We start from the raw sequence: 26238 nt of genomic DNA, 5'->3' as shown, positions 1-26238 counted from the left end.
CTGCGTGACTCGCAGCCACCCCGAGCACAAAAGGGCATGCTGCATGACCCCGAGACCCACACAGTCTCCTGTCCAGCAGTGCTGCTCTATCCTGTAGGGTCACGATGAGTCGGAATTGACTTGACGGCAACAGGTTTGCTTCGAGGGACAGACTGTCAATTTTTCAGTTAGCAACTGAACATTTAACTATTGCTGCATGAGAGCAGAAAGGGATTCCGACCTAACGAATCTAAGGGACCATCATGAAAAAATAAAAGTTTAATAAATGCTGGTCACGGTCTTAATCTGATTAACTTGGCTTGAGAGAAGGGGCTATTTCTAAAGACGATTCCGCCATTGCATATTGTCACAGAGATTTCCTTTCTTGATGACGTACTAACTAACCTCACTGCTATTGAACCTACACAGCATGGTCCACTGATGAACATGGACCTTTTTCCATCGCCTTTTCAGGGATGTGCTTCCTGTGTGCACAGAAAGACGAACATTGGAAGAGAGCATTAACCGGTCCCCATTCTTCCCACCAACGACATAGACATAACCGAGGCATGGGAGAGGAACAAAGACAGGAGGCGGGCAGAGCCTGGACCCCCAGACCACACCCACTTCAGAACCACCTTCCAAATGCAACTGGAATACAATGCTAACTAGCCCTCTCAGAGCAGGTGCTGGAAGAAGGCAGGGCCTCACCACCTCCCCACTGCCTCTCGCTCTCCCAGTTTCTATTTCAGTATCCAGTCGAATCTGAATAAAGTGCCTCCATTCTGATTTAAAAAAAAATTTAAAAAAAAGAAAAGAAAAACAGTTTTCAGTGGCATATGTCATCACTGAATTAATGCTGTTTGCCTTTTACTGGCTTGGCTCTCATCCCAGTAGAAGCAAATAAAAACAGAGTACAATGTACTATAAATGCTACAGGCAGCGATGCATCAGATGGCCCATCAGAAGCACTTCGGAGACTACAGTCAAACCTCAACTGTGGCTACAAGGAGACTAAAAAAGTAGCTTAGATCCGAGAGGCCTGTATCAGGACGAGGAAAAAATGAGATGTTTTCCTTTTACAAAAAAGGAGAAGGATGATTAGCATACTCATAAATCTGATGCCTGTTCCCATCATACACAACCTGATCGCGTGCTTCTTGAGTAATACCACCTGTCACAAAACACTCACATCTGGAACGAAGACAATTACTTGTTTAGTGTCATAAAATGTGCCTTGATTTTCTGGAGCCCTGGTGCAGCCTATACTTCTGCTGCGGGGGAATGATACTTTGTCAGTTACGGATTCATCCCTCTTCCTGCAACAGGACCCTTGCACTGTATTCCCATTATCACGTTTGTGCTGGGTAACAGCATTAATTGTTTCCAATTTCATCATTGCCGGGGTCTTTGTGATAAAATACTTCTTCACCATCCAGGCAGAGTTCACTTAGTCGGGCTCAGACCATCAGACAACCATCTGTAATGTATATTTTGAAGAAGTGTTGGAAACTTGAAGGCTTTCGAGAAATCCCAACTTTATTCCAAGTCTCGTAAACACAACCCATCTCAACCTACCAAACCATCACCACAGGCATTTTATTGCAACACCAGGTGGTCCTGGACAATGGTATGTCTTGCTGAATAACAAGCATGCCATCACTTTTTTTTTTTGCAATGTGAATCCCTAACTCCACCCTCTGTGGGAACCTCCTTTGTCTTTAGTGAGCCTGGTTTTCTACACAATCCATCAAGTTAAGATTTGGAGATGAGCGCGCTGGAGACACTTCCAAGGGAGGAAATGAAACAACACTGGTGGTTGCATAACCCCTTTAAGTGAACTCGTATTAGCTCTAACCACATGTCACAACTGCCAAGGGGGCCCTTTAGAGTAGTGAGAGAAGACCTTCACCCTGAAACCTACAGCGTCCCTTTTCAGCAGGAAGTAGCTAAGAGAATATGCCATCCCCTTTCCCTTATGAATCAGGGTGACGTGTCTCTCAGGGAGGAGTGACAGGGAATGACAAAGGACACACAGACAAAGGAGATTAATCAGAACTGGCTTTGACAAGCACTGTAGCAACTGGACAATTAAAACAGACATTCAAGGCGCGGGGGTGGGGGGGGAAGAAGAACGAACTGCGGAGGAGGGTAGAGAAAACAGTGCAACAATGAATGAATGAAAACCCAAAATCTCTGTAAATGTTCATTAAAACTAATAAAATTAAAAAACAAAAAACCAAACATGGAAATCTGAGAGAACTTCTAAGTCCACCCTGCCAGCCATACTGGGCATCCTTGATCAAGAGCAGTGCAGTTGGATTCCTGAGCTTGACAGACTTACCAGGGAAGGACAGAACTCTTCAACTCACAATTTAAAAAGAGGAGAAAGTACATGAAACGCTAACTGAAGGAAGAAATGGAATTGAAAGGTTAAGTAAGAGGACACAGAACCACAAACAGCCCAGCCCAGCCATCCTCAACAGCCGTCCTCATAGTGTGGGGAAACAGGATGGCAGCTGGAGTAGCCACATACCTGAAAATACCCTGGTCTGGGCCTCTTCTCCTTTACTCACCAAGTGGTAGGCAGTGCACCCTCCAGCCCCATCCCAAGACCAGCCCCACCTCAGGCCACGCCCACACTGTCTTCTATCAGCAGCTCTCAGAGCATTGCTTGCTCCTAGAATCTGTGGACTATGCCACACTCAGCCAGCAATCAGCCTCCAGATTAGTGGGGGTACCTCCTCTGATCTGTGCATGTCCCTCTTACTGGGCACCCCTACCTGACACACTCCATGGCCACATATGGTTGCACTTGGACATGTCAGATAACAGTGATGTTCTTATTACAGAAAGCACCTCTGACTGGCCATCTTATCTGCAGGTGTCCCCTGGACTGGCAAAGACACCATCTTCACCCAAGCAGATTATCCCAGGTTCCTCCAAGGCCAGCAGAAACTCTGCCCCAAGCTGGGTACCCCATCCTGGGGCACAACCCTGACACACGCTAAGCCAGAAGAGGCCTGGTTATAATATACCTGGCTCATATCTCAGGGCTTCGGTTACCACTCAGATGAGAAGAAATGCCATCCTGACTGGGCACCCAACTCCAGTCTTCTGCTGGCCTGGCAACACACTGTCCCTGGTGAAACAGTTTTGTTTTTCTACTATTAACATACATAAGGAGCTCTAGTGGCCTAGTGGCAAGAAGCTCTGTTGTAATCCTGAAGGCACACAGTTCGAGGCCACCAGCTGCTCCGCATGAGAAGGATGGGCAATCTCTTCCTGTGTGAGTAACTGCCTCTGAAAACCCTCTGGAGGGTCAGCTATGGGTTGGTTCCACCTCTACAGCACACAACAACAGGATTACCATGCATGTTTGTTTTATGATATTCATATGCTTGTTTGTTTATAGTTTACTTTATGGGTATAGCATCTGTAAGTCACTTTGCTGTCCTGGAGTTACTTGCGGGCTGTGATCCTGGAAGCTATGTCATTGGTATTTCAATTATCAGCAGTATTTCAATTATCATTCATGGTGGACAAGTTTCAGTGGAGTTTACAGATTAAGACAGACTAAGAAGCAGCCTTGGCCTTCCACTTCGGAAATAACAGGTCTCTGAAAACTCTTTAAGTAACAGAGAAACACTGTTAGACATAGTAGTGGAGGTACAGAGCCTCAGAATGAAAAGCATTGAAAAAAGAAGAAGAAACAGATGCAAACATCCATCAATGATTAGAATATGGAATGTTCAAAGCAACTATCTAGGAAAATTAGAAGTTGTCTAAAATGAAATGGAATGCATAAAGAGTGATATCCTAGGCATTGGTGAATAAGAAGATGTGGCACTGGCCACACTGAATCAGTCACAGGCTGAATCCCATGGACTACCAAAAGAACAAACAGATATGCCTTGGAGTGCTCTCCAAGGAAGCAAGGATGGCAAAGCTTCACCTCACCTATTTTGGGCGTGTTAGGAGGAGCTAGTCCCTGGAAATGGACATTACTCTTAGAAAGGTCCGTGAAAGAGAGGAAGGCCTTCAATGAGATGGACTGACAGAGCGACTGCAGCAATGGGTTGAGCTGTGTCAGTGATGATGATGCCACCACAGGATAAGACAGGGACCTATCGCTCATAGGATCACTATGAGTTGTTCTTGCCTTGACGACACCTAATAACAACAATCATGCCAAGAACGACACATTGAAGAAGAATGGTGTCATATTCACAGTTAAAAATGACTTCTCTAAATTCACCCTGAAATAGAAGGCTGTGAGTGATAAGATGCTCTCCATACGCATAAAGGAAGCTCTGCTAACACAACTATTACTCAGATATATGCACCAAGTACTAAAGCCAAAGATGAAGAAATTGAGGACTTTTACTAACTTTTACAGTCTAAAAGTGATCAAACATGCAGGTAGTGACCAGAACAAAAAAATTTAGAAACAAAGGAGGACTGGTAGTTGGAGAACATGGATTTGTTAATAGAAATGAGGCTAGAGACTGAATTTCATACAATCAGAGATTTATTTATAGCAAATACCTTATTAAAAAAACAGTGAGTGTCTATAAGTAATTCATTTGCTTGATTGCCTAGGCATGAATCAGACTGATTACATCTGTGGGAATAATTAATAGAGAAGATCAATCTCAGAAGTCAGAACAAGGCCAGGGACTGAGAGTGGACCAGAGTATCAATTACTCATGTGAAAGTTTAAATTGAAGCTAGAAAAAATGAAAAGAAAAAAAAAAGTACACGAGAACCAAAATATAACCTAGCTTAAAAGAACTAAGATTAAGCCAAGTTCTTTTGAATTTAAAAACCATCTCAAGAACAGATTTGAGGCAATGAACTCTAATGACTGAAGACCAGATGTAGAGGATAACATCAAGGATATCTATTAAGAAAAAGAGCAAAAGATTATAACAAAGGTAAGGGAAAAAGAAAAGACCAAAAGAGATGTCATAAAGACCACACTAGAACACAGAAAGGCCAGAACAATGAGAAGAAATACTAAAGTAAGACAGAGAAACAGATTTCGAAGGGCAGTTTAAGAAGAAAAAGCAAAGTATTACAATGTAGTGTGTAAAGAGCTGGAGTTAGAAAACCCAAAGGAAAAATACACTTGATTTTTTTTTTTTATTCTGAAAGAACTGAAGAACAAATTCAAGCCTTAGATTATGATACTGAAGATTCCACTGGCAAAGTCTTGAATGATCCAGAAATCATTAAAAGAAGATGAAAGGACTACACAATCACTATATAAAAAAAGAACTGGTCAATTCTGAACCATAATTTCAGGAACTAGCATATGATCAAGAACAAGTGGCAGTGAATGAAGACAGGCAAGGTGCACTGAAGGCACTGGCCAAAAAAAAAATAAGGCCTAAGGACTGATGGAATTCCAACAGGCATGATCCAACACACAGATGTATCTTTGAAGGCAGGTGCACACTAGTCTATGCCAAAAAATTTGGAAGGCAGCTACCTGGTCAACTGACTGAAGAGATTCCTATATGTTCCTCTTCCTCAAAAAGGTGATGCAACATAATGTGGGAATTATCAAGTAATATGATTAATATCACATGCAAGTAAAATCTTGCTGATGATTATTCAAAAGCAGCTAGAATAGTACATTAACAGAGGATTTCAAGCTATGTTCTGAAGTGGCCATGGCACAAAGGAGATCATTGTTGATATCTGATAGATCTTAGATGAAAGCAGAGAATGCTTGAAGGATGTCTCTTTGTGCCTTATTGACTATGCAAAGACCTTTCACTGGTGGATCATAACAAGTTATGAATAACATTGAGAAGAATGGGAATCCCTGAACCCTTTATTGTGATCATGAGAAACCTATGCATAGAACAAGAAGCAGCTGTTCAAACAGGACGAGGGAATGCAGCATTGTTTAAAATCGGAAAAGGTGTGTCAGAGTTCTAACTTCTCTCTAGAGCTGTTCAATCTGTACGCTGAGTAAAAAATTCAAGAAACTGCAGTATATGAAGAAAAATGTGGCATCAGAATTGGAAGAAGACTCATCAAAAACCTGGGTTACACAGATGACACAATCCAGAAAGTGAAGAGGACATCAAACACTTTCTGCAGTAGATCAAAACCTACAGCCTTCAACATGGATTACATTTGAACATCAAGTAAATAAGAGCCCGTATGACCAGACCAACAGGCAATATCATGACAAATGGAGAAAAAAACTGACGTTGTCAATGATTTAATTTTACTTTGATACATAATCAATACTCAGGTAACATCAATAGGTGTGTTGCAAGCGGAAATTCTGCTTTCAACCCTAAGCTGTACCTTATCCAAGCCTTAGTCTTTCCAATTGCTTCCCATGACTCTGAAAGCTGTATGACAAGAACCTACTGTCTTCAAATAGATTCCAACTTATCATGACCGTCTCCTGGGTTTCCAAGGATATAGATCTTACCAAGAGCAGACTTTCTCATCCTTTTCAATGCATGCCTTCCGTTGTCGTGTTGGAGAAGAGTAACGGATATTCTGTGAACTGACAAAAGAACAAACAAGCTTCTCTTGGAGGAACTACAACCAGACTGTTCCTTAGAGGCAAAGACGGAGAAACCTTGTCTCATAAACTTTGAGCATGTTGTCTGGAGAGATTAATCCTTGGAAAAAGACATCATCTTGGGAAATATGGAGGGTCAGGGAAAGAGAGGGAGCTCTTGAACAAGATAGAGTGACACGGTAGCTGTAGCAACGGGCTCAAGCATATTAGAGATTGTGAGGATAGGACAGGTTAGGGCAAGGTTCACATCTGTTGTTGACATGTGGTACTTGACTCGATGCCACCTAACAATAATATTACATGCAAAAAAAAAAAATTAAAAAAAGGCAGCCCAGAGCAGGAGAAAGTAATGGAGATTACAGACACACACATACACACACACACACACACACACACACACACACACACACACACACATAAAAATATGTATATATGAGAAACATCTCTAGGGAGCTCTGGTGGCCTAGTGGCAAGAAACTACACTGCAATCCCAGAAGTACACAGTTCAAATCCACCAGATGCTCTGCTGGAGAAGGAGGGGCAATTTCCTCCTGTACCAGTCAGACCTGATTTGATGGTACACACACAAAAATGAAGAAAATATTTTTTTTTAAAAAAAGAAACATCTCTCCAAAAAGGTAGCCAACCAGCAAAACTAGCCGTGGTTTCTGGTAGTCCTCACACAGGCCTGGTGTAACTGACCTTAAACGACATGTGCTACAGTTAATGAAGAAGCTACTTCCAGACATGAATGGATATACCATTCACAGTTTCTGCCCTAAGGCCAGGTACCTCTCCTGCTGTTTATTTTTGTTTTTAATTATTTCCTCTGCTTTCCTCAAGTTTTAGAAATTCCTGGATGGTACAAATGGCTAACGTTAGTTATTTGCTAAGTAAAAGGCCAATGGTTCAAAACTACCTACATAAGATGCCTCTAATGAAAGGCCTGGTAGTCTAAGTAAAAAAAACAAATACAAAAGCACAAACAACCAAACCCCAAAAATCTCAAACTCAATGCCTGTGAGTTGGAACTGACTCATAGTTGACCCTCCAAGTGGGTTTGCAGGTGGTATTAACTGCACAAGACAAGACTGTCCACCTTGCACAGGAGAAGGTACCATCTTTGAGTCAAGTGCACAACTCCCTATGGACTAAACCACCAGAGCGACCTCAATTCCAAAAGAATTAGCCACTGAAAATCCTGTGGAGCAGTTTCCACATGAGGTTGCCCTGGATCAAAGCTACCTCCATGGCAATTAAAATTCTCTAGAGAGGGTAACTTTATATTAGTACCCTAAGTCATGTCAGCATTTCACCAGGAAACCTGAGCCACACAATCCTCTGTTTGGATGGCTGTCCTGTGCACCACTGGGTGACCAGCAGCAACTCTGCCAGTGACAACCAAAATGCCTCCAGAATTTTCCATTGTCCATCAGAGGGACACAAGACCAGCCCTGGCTGAGAACCACTGCCTTAAATGGAAAATTCATTGTGGGTGCCAGCAAGCTGATCTTGAGTCATAACACTCCCAGGTGACAATGCAGAACTTCCCCATGGGGTGTGGGTTTCTTGGATATAGTCTTTATGCACACAAGTCTTCTCCTAGGGCCAAGACAGGTTTGAATCATCAGCCACCCAATGAATGGTCAAAGTGGTGGTGTGCCACTGGAGCTCTTTAAATGGAAAAGCAGTGTACGTCAAGAAAATACACACTGAAGTCAACACTGAGTTGTTGTTATGTGCTATTGAGTTGCTTGTGACTCATAGTGACCCTATGTACAACAGCCCTAAACCCTGCTCTATCCTATGCCAATCGCACTGCCTCTGACACACCCATCCCGATTATCCCAGTCACTGAATCTATCCACCTCATAGAGGGTCTTCCCCTCCTGCGCTGTCCCTCTACCCTACCAAGCATGATGTCCCTCGCCAAGGACCTGTCTCTCCTTACAACATGTCCAAAGTATGTCAGACGAAGCCCCAGAATCCTTGCCTCCAAGGAGCAGCCTGGTTTAACCCTCTCTGGGATGAATCTGTTTGTTTTCTTGGCAGTCCATGGTACATTCAATACTCTTGTCCAGCACCATAGCTCAAAGGCATCAATTCTCCTTCTATCCTCCCTAGTCATTGTCCAACTCTCTGATGCATAACAAGTGATTGCAAAGACCATAGCCTGTATCAGACACACCTTAGTCTCCAGAGTGACACCATTGCTCTTCAGTACCCTGGAGAGGTCCCTAACAGCAGACTTTCCCATCACAATAAGGTTTTTTTTTTTAATTATCTCCTGTTTCCTGTTTAGATGAAGGGTCCAAACTGGGAGTCCTGCCCCTGGACAATGGGGTCAATCTATCTAAGCCTTATCTTTACTTTGTGTTACATGACCTTAAACATAAGCCTCAGTTTCCAAGGTTATAGGATTCAGCAAATGCCAAAAGAAAAATTTATTTAATAATGTGAATGCACTTAAAACTTAGGGCAATAGTATACCACGTATTCTCTCTAGCTAGGGCAGCCCCTTTTTAGCAAGAATATCAGTTCTCTGCCTGGCTGCAGCCTGCACTACTCCCCTCTGTGAGACTCACATTTTTCTCTCATTTATAACACCTTTCTGACTTTTGTAAACACTTGAGTTTGCCACTTCTCTTGCAAGAGAACTATCTCCTCCTTTCCCAAGATTAAGCATAAAGACTCATCTCATAGAATCGAAAAATGTTATCGACTATCAAAGGAACTTAAACAAGCTTTTCAGAAAAAAGTGTAAAAATATAACATCGTTTCTAGCTTTAAACATTACCTTTCTTTTTTCAAAGAGATGCAAAGTGACTAAATATTGACTAAAACTACTGCTTACTATAGCTTTTGCTTAGTGCAGAAGAAAAAAGATAAGCGTGCAAGAAATTGAAACAAATGCGCTGCAAAAGTCTTTAAAATAAACCCCCACTAATATTTGGGAGATGACAATTTAGTTTGGTTTTTTTTTTTAGAGACAGGGAGGAGGAAAGAAGATGGATGCCTGAGGGATCATGAATTGAGGTGGAATATAAACCAAAAATTTTGACTCATCACAATCCTAGATAAGCACACTTCCATTTCTAAATGAACCTTGGGGGAAAAAAATCCCAAATGCCCCCTCGGACCACACTGGCTCTGATTCAGAGTGATGCTTTACTCATTGAGAGTTTGCCGTTATAAAGGCAATGAGAGGAGATGGCACCTCTTTCTCCCCTGGAGCTGCGGACGGATTTAAACTGTCAGATTAGAGCAGTCTCTGGGTTAGCTTTACTCTTAATACCAAATCACATGGCTCACAAAGGACACAGCCACATGCATTCATTTACATTTTTGCTAAGGCTGATTTCATGCTACTTAGAAGAGCTGAACAACTGCAAAAGGGACAGTATGTCCTACAAAGCTGAAAATGTTGAGCTTCTAGCCCTTTGCAAAAAAAAAAAAGGGGGGGGGTTGTCAATCCCTGAATTAAGCAATCACCATCATCACTAAGTGTGAATTGTCTTTAAATATGACAGAAGATCACCCCTTTTTTGATTTGGGAAGAAGTAGACTTTCCTTCTGAGGGTAAGGTGCTCTGATTTAGTGGTGTTGGGATGGACTGGAATCCCTCCAGGCTGCCTTTAATGCTAAGAGCTGGGTGATGTACTCTATCGTGTGTTACACTGTTAAACAAAAGGCTTTGTTTTCCAATGGTTGGAATCCACCGGCAGATCCTCAGGAGAAACACAAGCATTAAGATTTGCAGCCTCAAAAATTTGACAGGGGGTCACTATGAGTCAAAGTGGCTTTGGTGGCACAATTATTTTAGTTGGGGACTATAGACTCAGCAAGCTCTTTGATGGTCACATTGTTAAATGCCATCAGCTTAGAACACAGGTTAGAGTCACAGCTGACCCTCCAGTGGGACTGCAGAGGCAGTAAATCACACAGGAGGAGTTTGCCCTTATTTCTCCAAAGCAGCAGCTTGTGGATTTGAACCACCTGCCTTTAGGTTGACAGCACAACTCCTTAACCACTAGGTCACCACAGCTCCCTTTGTCCACAGGGGACTGAAAGAGAGACAGCTACTTGGAGCCTCCTCATAGGTGTCAAATTGGGCTGGCATTGCACTGTTGACAGGATTCCTTTGTCTCCAACAACGATGTATGATCACAACATTCTTAGCTCTGTTCATTGCCCCACCATCTACACAGAGGGCTATCACTAACCTCACTCTACAGGAGAGGGCCCTCAACACAGATTTCTAAGCTATGTGTCTGAAGACTTACAGTGACTAAGGGACAGAGGCCACTGAGTTGATTTGATTCTTCAAGCTACTTGGCTAGAACTTCAGAGACTCTTATCAGCTTGGAGAACAAGACCTAGAGATGTGCTGTGCTATTAAGGATTACCTAATAGGGCTTTTGTAACCACTGGCTTTCATTTTCTCCACATGTCTGGGTAGGACTATACAAAGGTGAGGTATGTATGACGCAGCAAGGGGATTAGATACCTTGCTGAAAGGTAAACGACACCTTTTGAGAGGAAATACGGAAATAAGGTGTACAGACCAGTAACAAGGGGATTGGTCAGTTCTGTCATCCAATCAGGCTTAAAAATGAACAAGTAAAGAACAGAAATCTCATTTCTATCAAGAAAGATAAAGCAGAGAGTGGAATGCATCCTTTGGAGATTTTTAAATGAGACATGTCAAGACCATGACAGCACAGCAATAACAGGGATGGTAGAGAACTGGTGTGAGAGAGGTGATTGAGGTCCCCCACTCCATGGAGCCAGAGCCTTTGCCTAGGTTTACTGGTGGAGCAGGGGTTGGAGGGCACACACATAAATGGCAAAACTAAGAGCTTTTAAACACTTGTAAGGGACCAAGTTCAAAACCTTAAGGTCAGAGACAGAAGCCTGCTCACTAGTGTGCCTGAGAAGAGGCTGTCCTCACTGAACAACAGCCTCCTGAGTGTTTCCAACCTAAATTGTTACCTATGAATCCCATGATTTTAAGTATCATCTATGAGTTCTGTGTAGCCATTACAAGAAAACAGTGACCCTAGCAGAACAGTAGGAGCCTTTGGCCAGACAGCTGGTATTAGAATTGATAAAGGGAGGTGGGGGAGCCTGGGGCACGTCTAACCTCACAGGATTCAGCTTTGTGTTGCTGTGGTGGACAGGGAGTCCTCCCTCTCCCTGAGGGGCTGGGAGGTCAGATTCTGCTGCCACACAGTCAGCTGCACTGTTCTTCACACAGACATGAATCATCCCGGGACTGGAAAGCTCCAAGATTTCCTATTTACTCCATACATTTTCCTCAAGTTGGAACCAAGTCCCTCCAAATCCTTGGGAATCTGAGTCTGCAATGCCTCCTGCTCATCTTGGGCATGCCCTGCTCCCTCATCTGTCCACTCTCCTGAGCTGTCAGGATTCTCAACTTGAGAATTCCATATTTTTCAGACATGTGTTCAAAGAAAGGAGCTGTGGTGGCTTCTGGTTGCTAACAGAAAGCTTGGTGCTCAAAGCCCAATAGCCACGCCATAGGAGAAGAGGATGTCACTTGGTTTCCCCACAAGATCTACAGCCTGGAAACCCTATGTGGCAGTCCTAGTCGGCCCTACAGAGCTGGGAAAGAGGTGAATGCCACCAGGTTTCGTTTAGGTGGTCAGAGAAATGGTTACGATCAGATGGGAGTTACTCCTTTGTCAGGCTAAACTCCTGAACCTTTACTTTAAAAATTGATAGCAAATCTATCCTACTTGTTTTTGAGCTAACACCATGGCCCAAAAGCTCATCTGTGAGTCCTAAGTGGCCTTTCTGTGGCCGCTCTTGCCTCCCTTTTACAATCTCCATGAGGAGAATCAAGTGATCTTTTGAAAATGTTAATGAAATTCATCACTCCCCTGCTCAAACGCCACCAATGGTTTCCTGGTGCAGATGGTCACATCCTCAGCATGGCTGAGAAGCCCCTTCCTGGGCTGTCTATCCATATTTGAGATCTGCTGTCCTCTCTCCCATCATTCCTCCCAGTCCAGCCACACTGTCCCTCTGATACTTGCGGACTGATTCCAAATACTGGAATGGTCTCTGGACCCGCTGCTCTGCAGCCCGAATCCTCTTCCATGGGTTTCTGCCTCGATGGATTGTCTTCACTATGAAGACATCTGCCCACATATACTATTCTCTGACCACTCCATGCTCTCCTGTTCCACTCCCTCACCCTAACACCTACCACTTTTTAAAGTTAAGCATTTGATCTGTTTACGGAGGTATTCTCTAGTTCTCTCATTAGAAATGCAAACCCCACGAGAACAGAGGAGTTTCTTAATCAATGGTCTATTTCCAAAGTCTAGCCCAATGCCTGGTACACAGTGGGCTCTACACGTCTTTAGTATCTTCATGTGAAAGACATCCAACCTTTTCACAGCATCTCCTAGAAGGAAGAGCACTGTTCATATAGAAGCTTCAAACAGCTTCCTAGTGGATCCTGCACCCCCTCACTTGCTCTTACAGAAGGCCAGCCTGAACTTTTCCCTAAAACTGTACTCAAACTGAGCAAAATCCACAGGAAACCTACATTTCAAAATATTAGTCCACACCAGCTCTAGGGATGAACGTAATTCAAAACATGAAAATTTATTCTCAGTTGTGTATCTCAACATACGAGATCTCAGCTTTATATGAATTTTAATGTTTACAAGTGCAAAAGCAAATAAATATTTACCAGTTGCTTTTTTTTCACTCTTAAAACTCCACAACAGCTTACACACACACACACACACACCCACCCCACCCCAAACCCTCCTCCCCCAAAAAAGGGGGATAAAAGTTGTCGCTAAACATCATCTTGGAGTCTGTCTGGCAAACTGAAGAATTTATTAAGAAAATCCTCCATGACAACTGCCACCCCTCACGCTCCCTGCAGACTATCAGGACGGCCCAGGGAGATCTAAACAAACGATGGTGCAGCAAGATTGTCACCAGGGATGGAGACAAGGTCCTGCCCAGCAGAGGCCAGACCGGCTTGGGCCAGGGCTCACCAACCTGGTCACTCACTCAGCATGTGGGAGCTCTGGAAGACGGGGGGCTGAATTTCTTGGGCCGGTACATACCTCCTGCCATCGAGGTCATGCCAACTCACAGCCAGCCTTCAGGACCGAGCAGAACAGCCCCCTGGGTCTTCCCAGGCTGTGACCTTTACTGACTTTACCACATCTGTCTCTCTGTGCTGGTGGGTTCAAACTCCCAATCTTTCTAGAAGGAACTGAGAACTTTAATCACTGTGCCACCAGAGCGTCTGTCTTGGGCTACGACCATGGTGACGGCACCAGAAGAAGGGGGCTTCAATCCGTTTCACTCTGTAGGGTTCAAAATAAATGGCACTACAGACATGTTATGAGGAGAGACTGGTCCTTGGAGAGGGACATCATGCTTGGGAGGGTGGAAGGACAGCGCAGGAGAGGAAGGCCCTCTATGAGGTGGATTGATTCAGTGACTGGGATAATTGGGATGGGAGTGTCAGAGACAGTGCGATTGGCACAGGACAGAGCGGAGTTTAGGGCTGTTGTACATAGGGTTGCTATGAGTCGCAGGCGACTCGACGGCCCATAACAACAACAACAACAACAACAACAACTCCACATGTCAAAGCTTATTGTCTAAAATCCCAAACCCATGTGTCAATTTATGACTTCTTCCTGCTTGCTTTCTTCTCAGCCTAAATAGCTCTTTTTATCTGGAAACTAATTGACACAAGGCCTATTCTACATAGATATGCCTCGTTAACATAACAAAGAAAAAATCCTCCTCAAAAAAAAAAAGATCATATCCTCAAGTAAAACCAAAACCTCAAACCCAATGCCCTTAAGGCTACGGAGCAGAACTGCTCCCCGGGGTTTCCAAGGCTGAGATCTTCATGGAAGCTGCCTGCCTCCTCCTCCTCTCACAGAGTGGCCAGGGGATTTGAACAGCCAGCTTTGCATTTAGCAGCCCACTGCTTTAACTACTGTGCCACAAGGACCCCTCCACAAATAGGGAAGACTCTACAAATAGAGAAGAAATTCATAGCACTTCTTCCTGGGGAAAGCTCATTCTACAACATGACCTTTGTCAGTTAACAGACTCCCGCATGTCCTTTCTGTCAGCACCTTGCTTCTAGCACTCACTGTTTCAAAGTCTTAAACTTTAGAAAGCTCATTTTCAGACTTGGTAACATACTGGTCGGCTAATCAAAAGATGGGCAGTTCAAATGCACCAGCTCCTCTGCAGGAGGAACGTGGCGGTCTCCTACAAGGACAGCCAGCCTCAGAAACCGGATGGAGGGCCTCCTTGAGTTGGACTCAGTTGGCAGCAGCGGGTTTAGGGTCTGGTAGCTAATCATCTAGCTTACTTGCAAGTTACCCAGGTAACTTGCTTGCTGCCTGTCTAACTAGTCAGCTCAGTAGCTCACTTGTGGTTGGACTTTCCTGATACTAAGCTCCCTGGGCTCATTCTAGAGAGCCTGGCTGGTGTCAAGGCCTAAATGCTTGGCTGTTTACTGAAAGACTGGAGGCCGCCATCCACCCTTGGAGGAAAGGCTTGGTGATCTGAGTCTGAAACATCCGCATGAAGATCCTCCCTAGTCTGTCTTAATTCTGATACACAAGGACTTGGCTATGAGTTGGAATGGATTCAGCAACAGCAAATCCTTTTTCTTTGTGGTTTTTCTAACTGGCTATTGCTGTCTGCCATCTCTCAGTCTTCCTCTTTATGCTGTGAGATTTCAGGGGCTGGCCTGTGCAGTCTGGGCTCAGCCCCTCACCAAAGCCTCACCCTAAACAGGCCAGCTCACACGAATAAAGGGCTGAATAAAGGAAGGTGCTTTTATTGAATGGATGTCTAAAAATCAGTGTCTACTCCAATTCATGGACTCCCTTGCCTGGGTGAAGAGGCCCAGCAGAGTTATTCTGAGGCAAATAGATTTCATTCTAGCAGGGAGAAGAGCAGGTTATTCTTAACAGAATGAACTGGGGAGTGGGGACACACAATCCACTGGCTCCCACACATTCCTCAGCAGGGGTGTATGTGAGGCCAGGCTCAGCTGGCCTTTCTGGGTTTCTCCTCTCATTTTCCGAGTGGGGAAAGCACAAGACCCCAAGTGAGCACGGACATGTGTCACTCACCTGGATTAACAGTGATGAATCTGCTGTCCTCAGAAAACCGGTCCCCCCGGGACACGGGCTTCTTGGACGGCACCCCGGGTCCCCTGGGCTCACTCCCTGCGGACGGCTCCTCTGTGACTGTGGCTGGCACTTGGGTGGAGGTGGCGGAGTCCAGGATGAGGCCCGGGCCGGAGTCGGGCTGGTGTGTGGGGCCTGCCGTGGGGTGCCGCTCATGCCCAGGTCTAGTCTGATGGCCCCCCTCCTCCGCGGTCCTGTTGGGGGCCGAGGGTGTGGCAGTGGGCTCGGCCTGGTTTGGCTCCTTGGTGGCAGTGCGGGTCACCTCGCTCTTCTCCTTCTTCTCGGCCTCCTTGTCCCCCTCCTCCTCGTGCTCCCGCTCGCCATCCTCGCTCTCGCTTTTCTCGTCCTTCTCCCCGTCCTCGGCACCCTGGTTGTCCTGGGTGGGCGCCGAGTCGCCGTCGGGCCCCGGAGAAGGCAAGGCCTCCGTGGTGGCCAGCACTGGCCGGCCGGCCTGTTTGCTGGCCGCGGCAGCTGTGGGCAGGCGCGTGGGCCACACGGTGCTGGGGAAGGACGGGATGCCGCCCCCACTGAAGCCCAGGCCAGCCAGGAGTGTGCTGGTCACCACCGAGGCCACTGTCGCCTGGCTGCCACTGGACGACGGGCCCATCCCGGTGGCCATGGACACAAAGGAAAAGGGGATGCCAGAGGATGTCCAGGTGGAAGAGCCCGAGCTGATGGGGGCCATGTCAGCAGAAGAGGCAGGAGACGCTGTGGGCTTCAAAGGGTCACCCGGGGAGACGGCGGAAGGGACAGAGGAAGACAAAGGGGAGACGTGTCAGTAAGGAGGATTTGAAACGAGGTCCTGGTTCCCATCCTCAGATGCTTCCACTCATCCATCTTTCGGAGTTTGACCAAAGCATGGAAGGGGAGCTGACACACAGGGAACGAGGGAGGACAGTCTGCTCCACTGGTGGCTTTACAGTTACTCCCAACACACTAGAAATACTAACTAGTTTATCAGACCCAACTTTTCACTGACAGTGATCAAATGAGAAAAAGCTGCAAAAAAGTCAGTGAAGTTAGCTTACGTGTCAGATAAGTACTCCAAGGGCAGCTGTAGCTCTTGGAGTGAAAATGAAAGAGGTTCTGGGCTGGGTATTTATGGAGCTCTTAGGTTGTATATCTATCTCGGGCACTGGTGGTTGGAACTCTCAGGTCTGCTCAGGTCCTGGAAGCTGCCGTCTTGGCGGGAAAGTGGATGAATGCAGGGGATGAGCAGCCCAGCGCCCAGCCTAGGAACCATGGTCAGATCGCTCTGCAAGTTCAGGAGAGCAGGGGAGGAGCAGCCTGCCCAGGGCCCAGCTGCAGGCCTAGGAGCCACGGTCGGGCAGCTCTGCACACTCAGGAGAGCAGGCAACGGTTCTCCTGTGTCTGTACAGCTCCTCTAACCTTCAGGGTCTCTGGCTTTATTTCTGGAAAAATCCACGGATGATGGTAATACCACCGCCACTAACAAGAGCCCCACTCAGTATGTGCCAAGTACAGTGAAACTCGTGAGAACTGGAACTCGATGGACCAGCCATTGTTCTCGTAAGTGTTCTGACCATGACACAGGGCAGGCTGACTGCTTTTCTATTGCTTCTCTTAGTGGAAAACAACCAAGACTCACTCCACTAGCAGGTTTCTTACAGAGGTTCCAGTTCCAACAGGCTTTTCATATATTCTGGGCCTTCCCACACTAGCCTGGAGGTGAGCAGGACCCGTCATCTGCCTTCTGTAGCTGAGGACACTAAGACACAGGCCACCCCCTGGGGGTAGTGTTGGGTAGGGGCTGAGGAAGGCTGCCTACATCCACACTTTCAAATCCTCCTTCCACTGGGATTTCATTCATAAAGGGTTGTTGTTGTTAGGTGCCGTCGAGTTGTAGACGGCTCAAAGTGATCCTAAGAATGAAAGATCTGAACATCTATATAACTTTCATTGCTTCTCCAAGTTCACGGAACTTCTGGAGGCAAGCTATTTTGCAAGTGGATGCCACTCCTGCTTCCAGGCTTGTTTTAATCGGGGAGCTCCACCAAATACTGTCCACCTTGAGTAACCATTATCGCATTTGACATATTCATAAATGGTATGGTAGGAAAATAAGAATTCTTCTGAGTTACCAGCTCAGCTATCACAACTCACGTGTACAGAATTTCAAACTACATCCTTTCATCTTTCCAACTCAAATCCATACTAGGAGCCATTTAGATCTTATAACTGCTTTACTTTGAGAATGGTTTGAGGATGACCAAGTTAGCAAATGCTAAGTTAGAATCTAGTTTAGAATCTAAGTTTAAAAGGCCAAATGTCACCTCAAAGGGAGCACTGAGATGCAGAGAAGTCTTTGTGTGTCTGAGTTTAGAATTCATTTGCTTCATCTGTGTGTCAAACTGGGCACAGGGCTTTCAGTCACTGAGCCTCAGTCTCCCCTTCAATACAGTGGGGTTAACAATAACAGTGACCTTATTGCTATAATGGGTAAATACAGTAATTTGTACCTGAAGCCAAGGAAGCATTCAGTAAAATCAGGCTGTTACTGTGACCACAGCCCTGTGATTAGCATTATGGTCACCAGTTGTACTAGAAATAGGGAGGTCAGGATATTAAGTCAGTCTCTAGAAATTGGGAAATCCACATAGCTTCTGGTAACAGACAATCTTTTAATTTTAACATATGTCAAGTTAGGGGCTCAGAACAGATTAAACCACTTTGAATTCTTGCATCAAATGATTCCACAGATAATGAAAAAAAAAAAAAAAAACCCAACAAAAAAACCACAACAAATCTGTGGGAGTAAAAGGAATTCTTACCTTGACAAAATGAGACAATATTGGCCCATGGTTTTTTTCTCCATTGCCTTGTTTGTTTATATAACATACTGAGTCATAAGGAGTAAACAATGCAATGTTTTGTGTATTGTTGGTAAATCTCGTCACAGTTTAACAACATCATACTACCACCTCGTGGTGACAGTTTTAACTACAGGTAAATTAACAATTAGCCATGACAAAGCAATTATTATTTTATACTTACCACTCCAGTTTTAACAATTCTGGTCCCTTGGAAAATTCGAGTAGTATTAGCTATGAAACAAAGAAATTACACTGTAAGTAAACAACTGAAAATAAAATACACCAAGTTTCTCTGTGGTAATCTCAGAGAAGAGCAGTGCTATATAAACTAAAAACCTGCTTCCCGTGTATAAACAGCACTAAAAAATTAGTAAAACATGCTAATTACCAAATGCTAAGTACACATGTACCAACTACGGTTTCAAACCTAAGCCAGAAATGGCAAGTGGCCTGCATATTTTCTCTTTTAAATGGAGTTCACTACCAACAAGGTAAACATTAGTCTTCATCTAAGAATCTCGCTTCTCTGTTTATTGTGAAAATCATTTATCTGCCAATTCTGGGCTTTCCTTCCTGCAGGGCAATGCTGGGCTGGGGCTGGGTGTCTGGCGCCCCCTTTCAGGCAGAACGTGTCTCCAGTGTCCACTGTGGCTCATTCTCTGTATGTTGTTCCCTGTCCCATGTCTACTTTCAGCTCAAGCCTTTGCTTGGGAGTGGGGATCAAGTCATAGCCGACCCGCCAGCAGGTTTTCTAAAGGCTGTAAATGACACTGGAGGTGACTGCCCATTGTTCTCCCTCCTAGCCACTGGGGGATTCTCACCACCAAGCAAGTGACACCTTGGGGTCAGCTCCCTACAGACTACACAACCAGAGCTCTGAGCAAACTGTGTGAAGAGCGCAATGTGGAAGAGACACCCAGAATCAATACAAGCACTCAGCTTCTAGGTCAAATAAGGGATAGGAAGTAGGAGGTTTTCTCCAGGGACTCAATGTAGCCTCTCACAACTGAGCTGCTTGAGGATCAATACTTCACTGCCTCAGACAGGTATACCCACCTTCCTTTGTCAAGGGAGGAAAAAGGGTCCCCCGGAGGCCTGCTTTACCTGCCTTTTGAAAAAGGGCTCTAATTCAGGCCAGCAAACTAAATCACCTCTCCACCAGTGTGTCTGCTTTTCATGAATCGTATAGGACCTCCACCTGGGTCAGCGCCAGCCATGGTGGTTGAGAAGCTTCTATAGACCCTTTCTGGTTAAGTCTGTGAAGAGTGTGTAGCTTTTTATGTGAATTCCCACTTCAAATGCACAGGAGTTGATAATCCTCCCACTTGTCATTTCGTACTTTAGTTAAAAAGTGCATACAGGAATACATCATAGAAATGTTTGGTTAAAATATTTTGACAACTGTTTTAGAATACAATTGGTTTCCTTCCCCATGGAAGTTATTTATCTAGCCCATTCAAAATAGAATTCTTTTCTGCTTTGAATTTTTAAACATGTGTTTTTAGTAATGAAGAGCCTTTTGAATGAAATGAAAAAAACAACCCCGAGGTAATGTGATTTGTACACAATTGGTGGGAACACGTATGTTGAGGCGTTTCCATCTGGTGCGGTGATTGGTATGATGAGTGGCCAATTTCTTCAGACTCATGCAGTTACACAGTCACACACCAGATGGCAGCACATCTAAGGAGTGGGATAGAGTTTTCCACTTGAACCTGTGAGGAGGAAGACCAGCTAGAAGGATACTACATCCCTGGGCCACAAAAAGGGTTAAACCCATTTTGAGAAAAAGATCTGTTGACTTCAGCATCTGCCAAATGGGTCAGTGGCACAAAAAGAAAATGCTGGAATCCTTATTCTCCGTGATTGTTGAAAACTGCACAAAGACTTTGTAGACAATGAGCAATCACTCTTTTCATCCTTTTGCTAAAGACTTGAATATGTGATTAGCATTTGCTCTTTCAGACAGTCTGCTACTGGGTAATAAATGAGTGGGCTTTAGACTCAGAAAACAGGACTCTGCTACTAGCCGAGTGGGCTTTGGCAAGTTGCTCAACCTCTCTGAACTTTATTTCTCGTCTGTACAAGAAGACCAACATTATAAGATTAGAAATCAGATGCAGAGGGAAGACTTTATGTGACAAAGCTCCATGACTGTGAGCTGTTCCACATATACTGCTTGTAATTATAGTACTACTCTGAGTACTTGCTGTAATAATGTAAACAATACAGTTATAGTTTGACGATGTCATAATCATGGCTATTAATAACATATTACCATCATGTTATATATAACCCTTTTTGTTTTTAAATGCTATTTTATTGGTTCAGATTTACAGAGACCCTACATACAAGCATACATAGAAGATGTTTCCTACATAGAAGCAAGCACTAACTGGCCTTGTGACATCCTCTCAATTATTGCTAAATTTGATCCCAAAGTGTCAACACATCTCTTTGAAGACTTCTCTTTTGCTGACCCACTTTATCTCTTTAAACACGTTGCTGCACACTTTAAAAACTGACGACTGTGCTTAGAAACACATTTGCCGTCATTTGCAGCAATGTGTTAAACAAGCATGACTTCCTTCGCCAAGTACTGGCTTCTTTTGATAACATGTTCAAAGCATGTGAGATCAGGTCTTCTAAGGAGCACTCTGGCTGCCCTTCTTCTGTGTGTTCCTCTGTGAGTCCACAGCATAGTCAATATTCTCTGCCAACACTCTGATTCAAAGGTATCAATTCTTCTTTGATATTTCTTATTCATTTTCTCACTTTCACAAGCATATGAGGCCATTGAAAATACCATGGCTCGGGTCAAGTACACTAAAGTCCATAAAATAACATCTTTGCTTTTTAACACTCAAAAGAGGTCTCTGGCAGCCAATTTGTCCAGTGCAAAACACTGTTCTTGACTACTTGTTCCATGGTGGATCTGGGTAAATAAACATAATTATTGTAGTATTTGCCACAAAAGACAAATATTCCATGTTTGGGAGCTCCTTCCTTCTCCCAAACCAGCTGGAAAAGTTATTACTGAGAAACTGGAATATTCCCAACAAGCTTCCATGATATTCCTTAAGCCTTTCAGTTGGTAGTTTCTGTCTCAACAAGTTGGCTAATTTTATAACTTTGAATATTAACACGTTTGTGGCTTGCCATAAATTCAGCTAGCTTACCTGGATAAGAATGGATTTTTTACATGCCCACCAGCAGTGCCCATTCTAGCAGGAGGTAGATGGTCTATTCGGCTCAATCAATTTCCAGAGATGATATAAATATAGGAAACAAGTAAATGTATCTCTGAACAGAGAGTCCCAGACAAAGGAGACACTGGCAGGCCTCCCCAAGTCACTGGGATCAGACCTTTTAAATATTTCGTGCTTTGAATTTATAGCTGACAAGGCCTTTTTTGAATTACATTACATTACAAACATTTAATTTTTCAAAGTCCATGCAGAAGCCAGGGAGCTTGGGGCCTATTAATCTGCAAAGGCAGTTCTGCAGACGCTAGACTCCTGGCCGGAGCGGAGCATCTGGGAGACCTAAGCATGATTTATATTGCTGGAGTTCCAGCCCCACCCCCCGACCCTCCTTTCTCTCTCCCCTCTGCAGCGCAGACCCAGCCTTGGTCCAGCGGCTACCCCAGCACAGGGCAAGGGGTTGGTCCTTGCAAGGCACAGGTGGGCACAGCGAGCGGGATTTAGTTATGAAAATCAGGCAGCTATGCTCACTTCAATTAGCTGAAATGGAAGGATGAGATCAATGTGAACATTAGCAAAGGATATTTATATACTCACTGCAGACTTGGAAAGCTAGGAGGGCTCTTGAGTGGGGATCTTGGATGGACAGTCTGTTATTCTGGATTCATCATATTTTATTGGTTTTGTTAAAATTAACACTTAGAAGATGTTTACACTCAGTTCCAGATACTATGCTAGTGACTTAACAAGACATTATCCTGTATAATCCTACAAGAACTTCACATTCTTGCTATCACTAATATGTCATCATTTTTCATAGTGGGCACTGGGCAACCAGAACTTTGAGAAGTTAAGGGACGACTTCAGGTGGCAGTGATTATAATATTGGAGTTGTCTATCCATTCTCACCCTCCTTTCATTATTTGTTCCTTCTTCATTAACATAATCTCTTGCTAGGTATCTATGCAAAAAACCCCCCACAAACAAACAAAACCAAGCATGTATAGGCGGGAGGCTCAGGGCGCCCCCTTCTGGAGGGAAAGGGGATCGGCCTCACCTTGAAAGAGCATCGTCTGGCTGAAGTCACTGCGCATGTCATTCCGGCACACCGCCTGGACTCGGAAGAGGTAAAGACTATCAGGTGAGACATGGCTAATGGTGGCTTTCTGCGGGAGAAGAAAGCAAGGGAAGTGTCAGAGACTGAACCGTGTCAGCCCACCATGAGTTGAAATCCTGACCACCAGACGTGTGGATGCGACCACAGTTTGGGAATAGGATTTTCTTTGTTATGCCAGTGAAACCCTCTCAGTATAGAATAGGTCCTAAATTTCATCACTCTTGAGTGAAATAAGAGCAGGACAGACACAGACAGGGATAAACCAAAACCCGGAGTCAATTCTGACTCATAAGCATCCTGACTGCCCCAAGGCTGCAGCCTTTCCAGAAGCAGAGGGTCGCATCTTCCTCGCAGAACACAGAGATGAGCAAGAACAAATGAGGGAAGACAGATGCCACCTGGATGTCACCAAGGAACCCAGGGCGCTGGGGAGCGGAAGGCCAAAGACTCCCCCAGAACTGACAAGGGAGAGCTTGCCTGTAGAGCGGTGGCCGGGACAGTGAAAACATAATTACCTTTTCTTTAAAACCACCCACTTTTGACATTTCATCTCCAGCAGCATGAGAAACTGAGACAGTGAGTGGGTTCTGAAGGCTGGTGCACACCTTGCACCCTAGAACCAGGCCTGGGGCCCCAGCAATGGCTGACCCTGTCTCTGCTCCCCAAGGATCAGGGCTTCTCTGGCAGGAAACAGGTGCAGGACCAACCTGCCTGGGATCTGTGCTCAACATGCATGTGTTCAAGGCAGGAGGCACGATTACAACACAGCAGCCTCCTTTCTGCTCAGAAGGCCTGCAGGACTTGTACAATGCCTGGACCTTAGCAACTGCCATCCTGTGTCCAAGATGCACTCCAGGATTTAAGTGTATGGAATCTCCAGAACCAAGCCGCATTTCCAATATCAATCACACAACCTCCTCTGTCTCTCGTCTGGCAGTTGAAAAGCCTTGCCTGCACCTTGGCAGTGCTAGTATTATTAACTAGAAGTGAAGTGCAGGTAAGGATACGAGCAGGTGCTGTCCAGTCAATGCTGGGCCACGACAGGCCCTTGTGAATGAGAGCAGAACTGTCCCCCAGGGTTTTCTAAGGTGACCATTCAGAAGCAGACTGTAGGACTGTCAGTCTCCTAGGGTGCCTCTGGGGAGGTTTGAACCGCTGACCATTCAGTTAGTAGCTTTGTACCACCCCGGTACTCACTTCCTTGTATCTCTACCACAGGGACTATGAAGAACATTGTTGTTGTTAAGTGCTGTTGAGTCAAGAACGACTCACAGCAACCCTATGAACAAAAGACCTGAAACTGTTCTATAACTACTGTCATTTCTCTAAATTCATACAGTATCAAACAGGCAAACTGTTTAGGAAGTGGATGTCACTCCTGCTCCACCAAATACACTGTCCACCATGGGCAACCATTATGGCATTTGAGACACCAGTAGCAGTGTTCAGGTATCACAGCAACCCCAGTTACTTCAGTACAGCAAATAAACAGACCAGTGCTGTACCACTTAGAAAAATGTTCTTCCCAAACACAAGTAACACCAGGCCTGAACATTAGGTGAGGCAAACTTCCAGTCTTGCCATGTCACTCATTAGCTGTGTGTTTTGGTCCCCGCTGCCTTCACCTATCAGATGAAGAGAAATAGCTACCCTATAGGGTTCTTATAAAGGATATACAGCATTTTATATGGGTAATATAAATATGAATAAGCAACTCTTATTCATATGTAGATCACATGAAGCAACAGAAAGCAAGCCACTGGTGTAATACACCGGTCGATAAGCTATAAACCACAGTCAGGTTTGGCTGGCCACCTGTTTTTATAAATAAAGTTTTATTGGAACAAAGCCACACCCATCCAATTATAGATTCTTTATGGCTTCTTTCAGCCCACAAAGGGTGAACAGAATAGTGTGACCATCTGCTTGGCAAAGTTGAAAATATTTACTACCTGGCCCTTTCCAGAGGCAAGTGTGCCAATGCTGGTCTCAGGTCACCAACCTGGCCCTGTTCCCCACGCTGCAAAGCTTAATTCCAGGACTTTGGGAAAATGAGAAATGGAGTACGCCTACAATGAGCAGGCCTGGCTTTCTGAAGACACAAACACAAACAACTGATTCTTAAAGTCTCTGCCTAATTGATTAAATGCCTCATCACCGAAACATGTATTCTGGGCAAAGGACAGAAGACACTGTGAACTTAACCTCTGAGTGGGTTTTCTGGGGGAGCTATTGAAAACCTGTGAACTGGTCTTGAAATATTGCTGTGGTCACACTTGTTCCTGCTGCTTAGAGGACGGCCTTCTGGTGAGGCCATAGGTCATGGCATGTTATTCAATGTAAAGCCTCATTTCTCTCCCTTAGAAAAGGCAAGGATGCTACCTGTCTCGCAGGTGCAGAGAGGGTGTGGAAGAGAGACATAAACTGGAAAACAGCCCTCGCGTGAAGGACTGCTTTTCTGGTTTCTGGGCCACGATCTCCCTAAGTCAGAGAAGAGCTTTGCTGCCTTTGAGTCAGCACTCATGACTTCTCAAGGAATGACGCAAATTAATTTTGTGTGTCCCAAAAGAAAATCACCACCCCTAAAAATTTTTACGAAAAAGGAACTTGCTATCAAAGCATGTTTACCCAATATATTGCTTGAGTTCGCTGAAATGAATTCACGCCTCATTCTCTAAACCTCTGACCCTGACTTCTGGCCGGGACTAAATCCTCACTCCATCTCTTGGGGGTTTTATTAGAATTCCCTTCGAGCCCCTATCTGCTCATCTTTGTATGCTTAATTACTTTCACTTAGAACAAGAGACCACACAAGTGTCCAGATCATTTGTGCTGATTAATGCAAACCACACTACTTCAGAAGGAAAAAGTCCCTTACGCCTCCTAGGTGTGACAAGAGAAAGGTTAAAATGCATCCTAACCTTGGGTACCATTCTACAGAACCCCCTCTGCTTCCATGAGTCCCTACTGTGACCCAGATAACAATGTCTGGTGGGGAAATTGAAAATATAAATGGAAATGAAGCAAAAGAATGCTCATCTGAAGGAATACGAAAAGTATTATTTTCTAACTGATTGAATGAGCCCTGAGGCCTGTGCTGGGTGGGGTGGGGTGGGGGAGTGCTAACAGTCATTAAGAATCCCACTTGGCACCAGTTGCATTTTTCATGGGCACATACAATTATGGGTTTCATTATTCCAAAGCCTTCCTTTGATTAACAATAAATGCAAGGCCTTCAAACCCAAATGTGTCACTCTGAGTTTCTGTGTAAAGACTCATGCTCGTTGGAGGGTTTGCTTTAAATAGGGGAAGAAGATGGCATCTGTACACGGCT

General features: G+C 44.7%; 1 protein-coding gene across 2 annotated transcripts in view; it reads right to left on the bottom strand.

The window, feature by feature from the left end:
• Positions 1-26238, bottom strand: part of PTPRG (protein tyrosine phosphatase, receptor type, G) — a 924714-nt gene that overhangs the window by 96776 nt on the left and 801700 nt on the right. For both annotated transcript variants that reach the window (XM_006893832.1, XM_006893833.1), the window contains exons 10-12: positions 22845-22953; positions 18766-18815; positions 15694-16465 (exon numbers count right to left, since the gene is read on the bottom strand). In XM_006893832.1, coding sequence (XP_006893894.1) covers positions 15694-16465; positions 18766-18815; positions 22845-22953 — 931 coding nt within the window. The remainder of the gene's footprint in view (positions 1-15693; positions 16466-18765; positions 18816-22844; positions 22954-26238) is intronic.

This window comes from Elephantulus edwardii, unplaced genomic scaffold (assembly GCF_000299155.1).
Source record: "Elephantulus edwardii isolate Elephantulus edwardi_28Jun2011 unplaced genomic scaffold, EleEdw1.0 scaffold00132, whole genome shotgun sequence".
NCBI lineage: Eukaryota > Metazoa > Chordata > Mammalia > Macroscelidea > Macroscelididae > Elephantulus > Elephantulus edwardii.
This window is presented reverse-complemented; position numbering and strand designations above follow the sequence as displayed.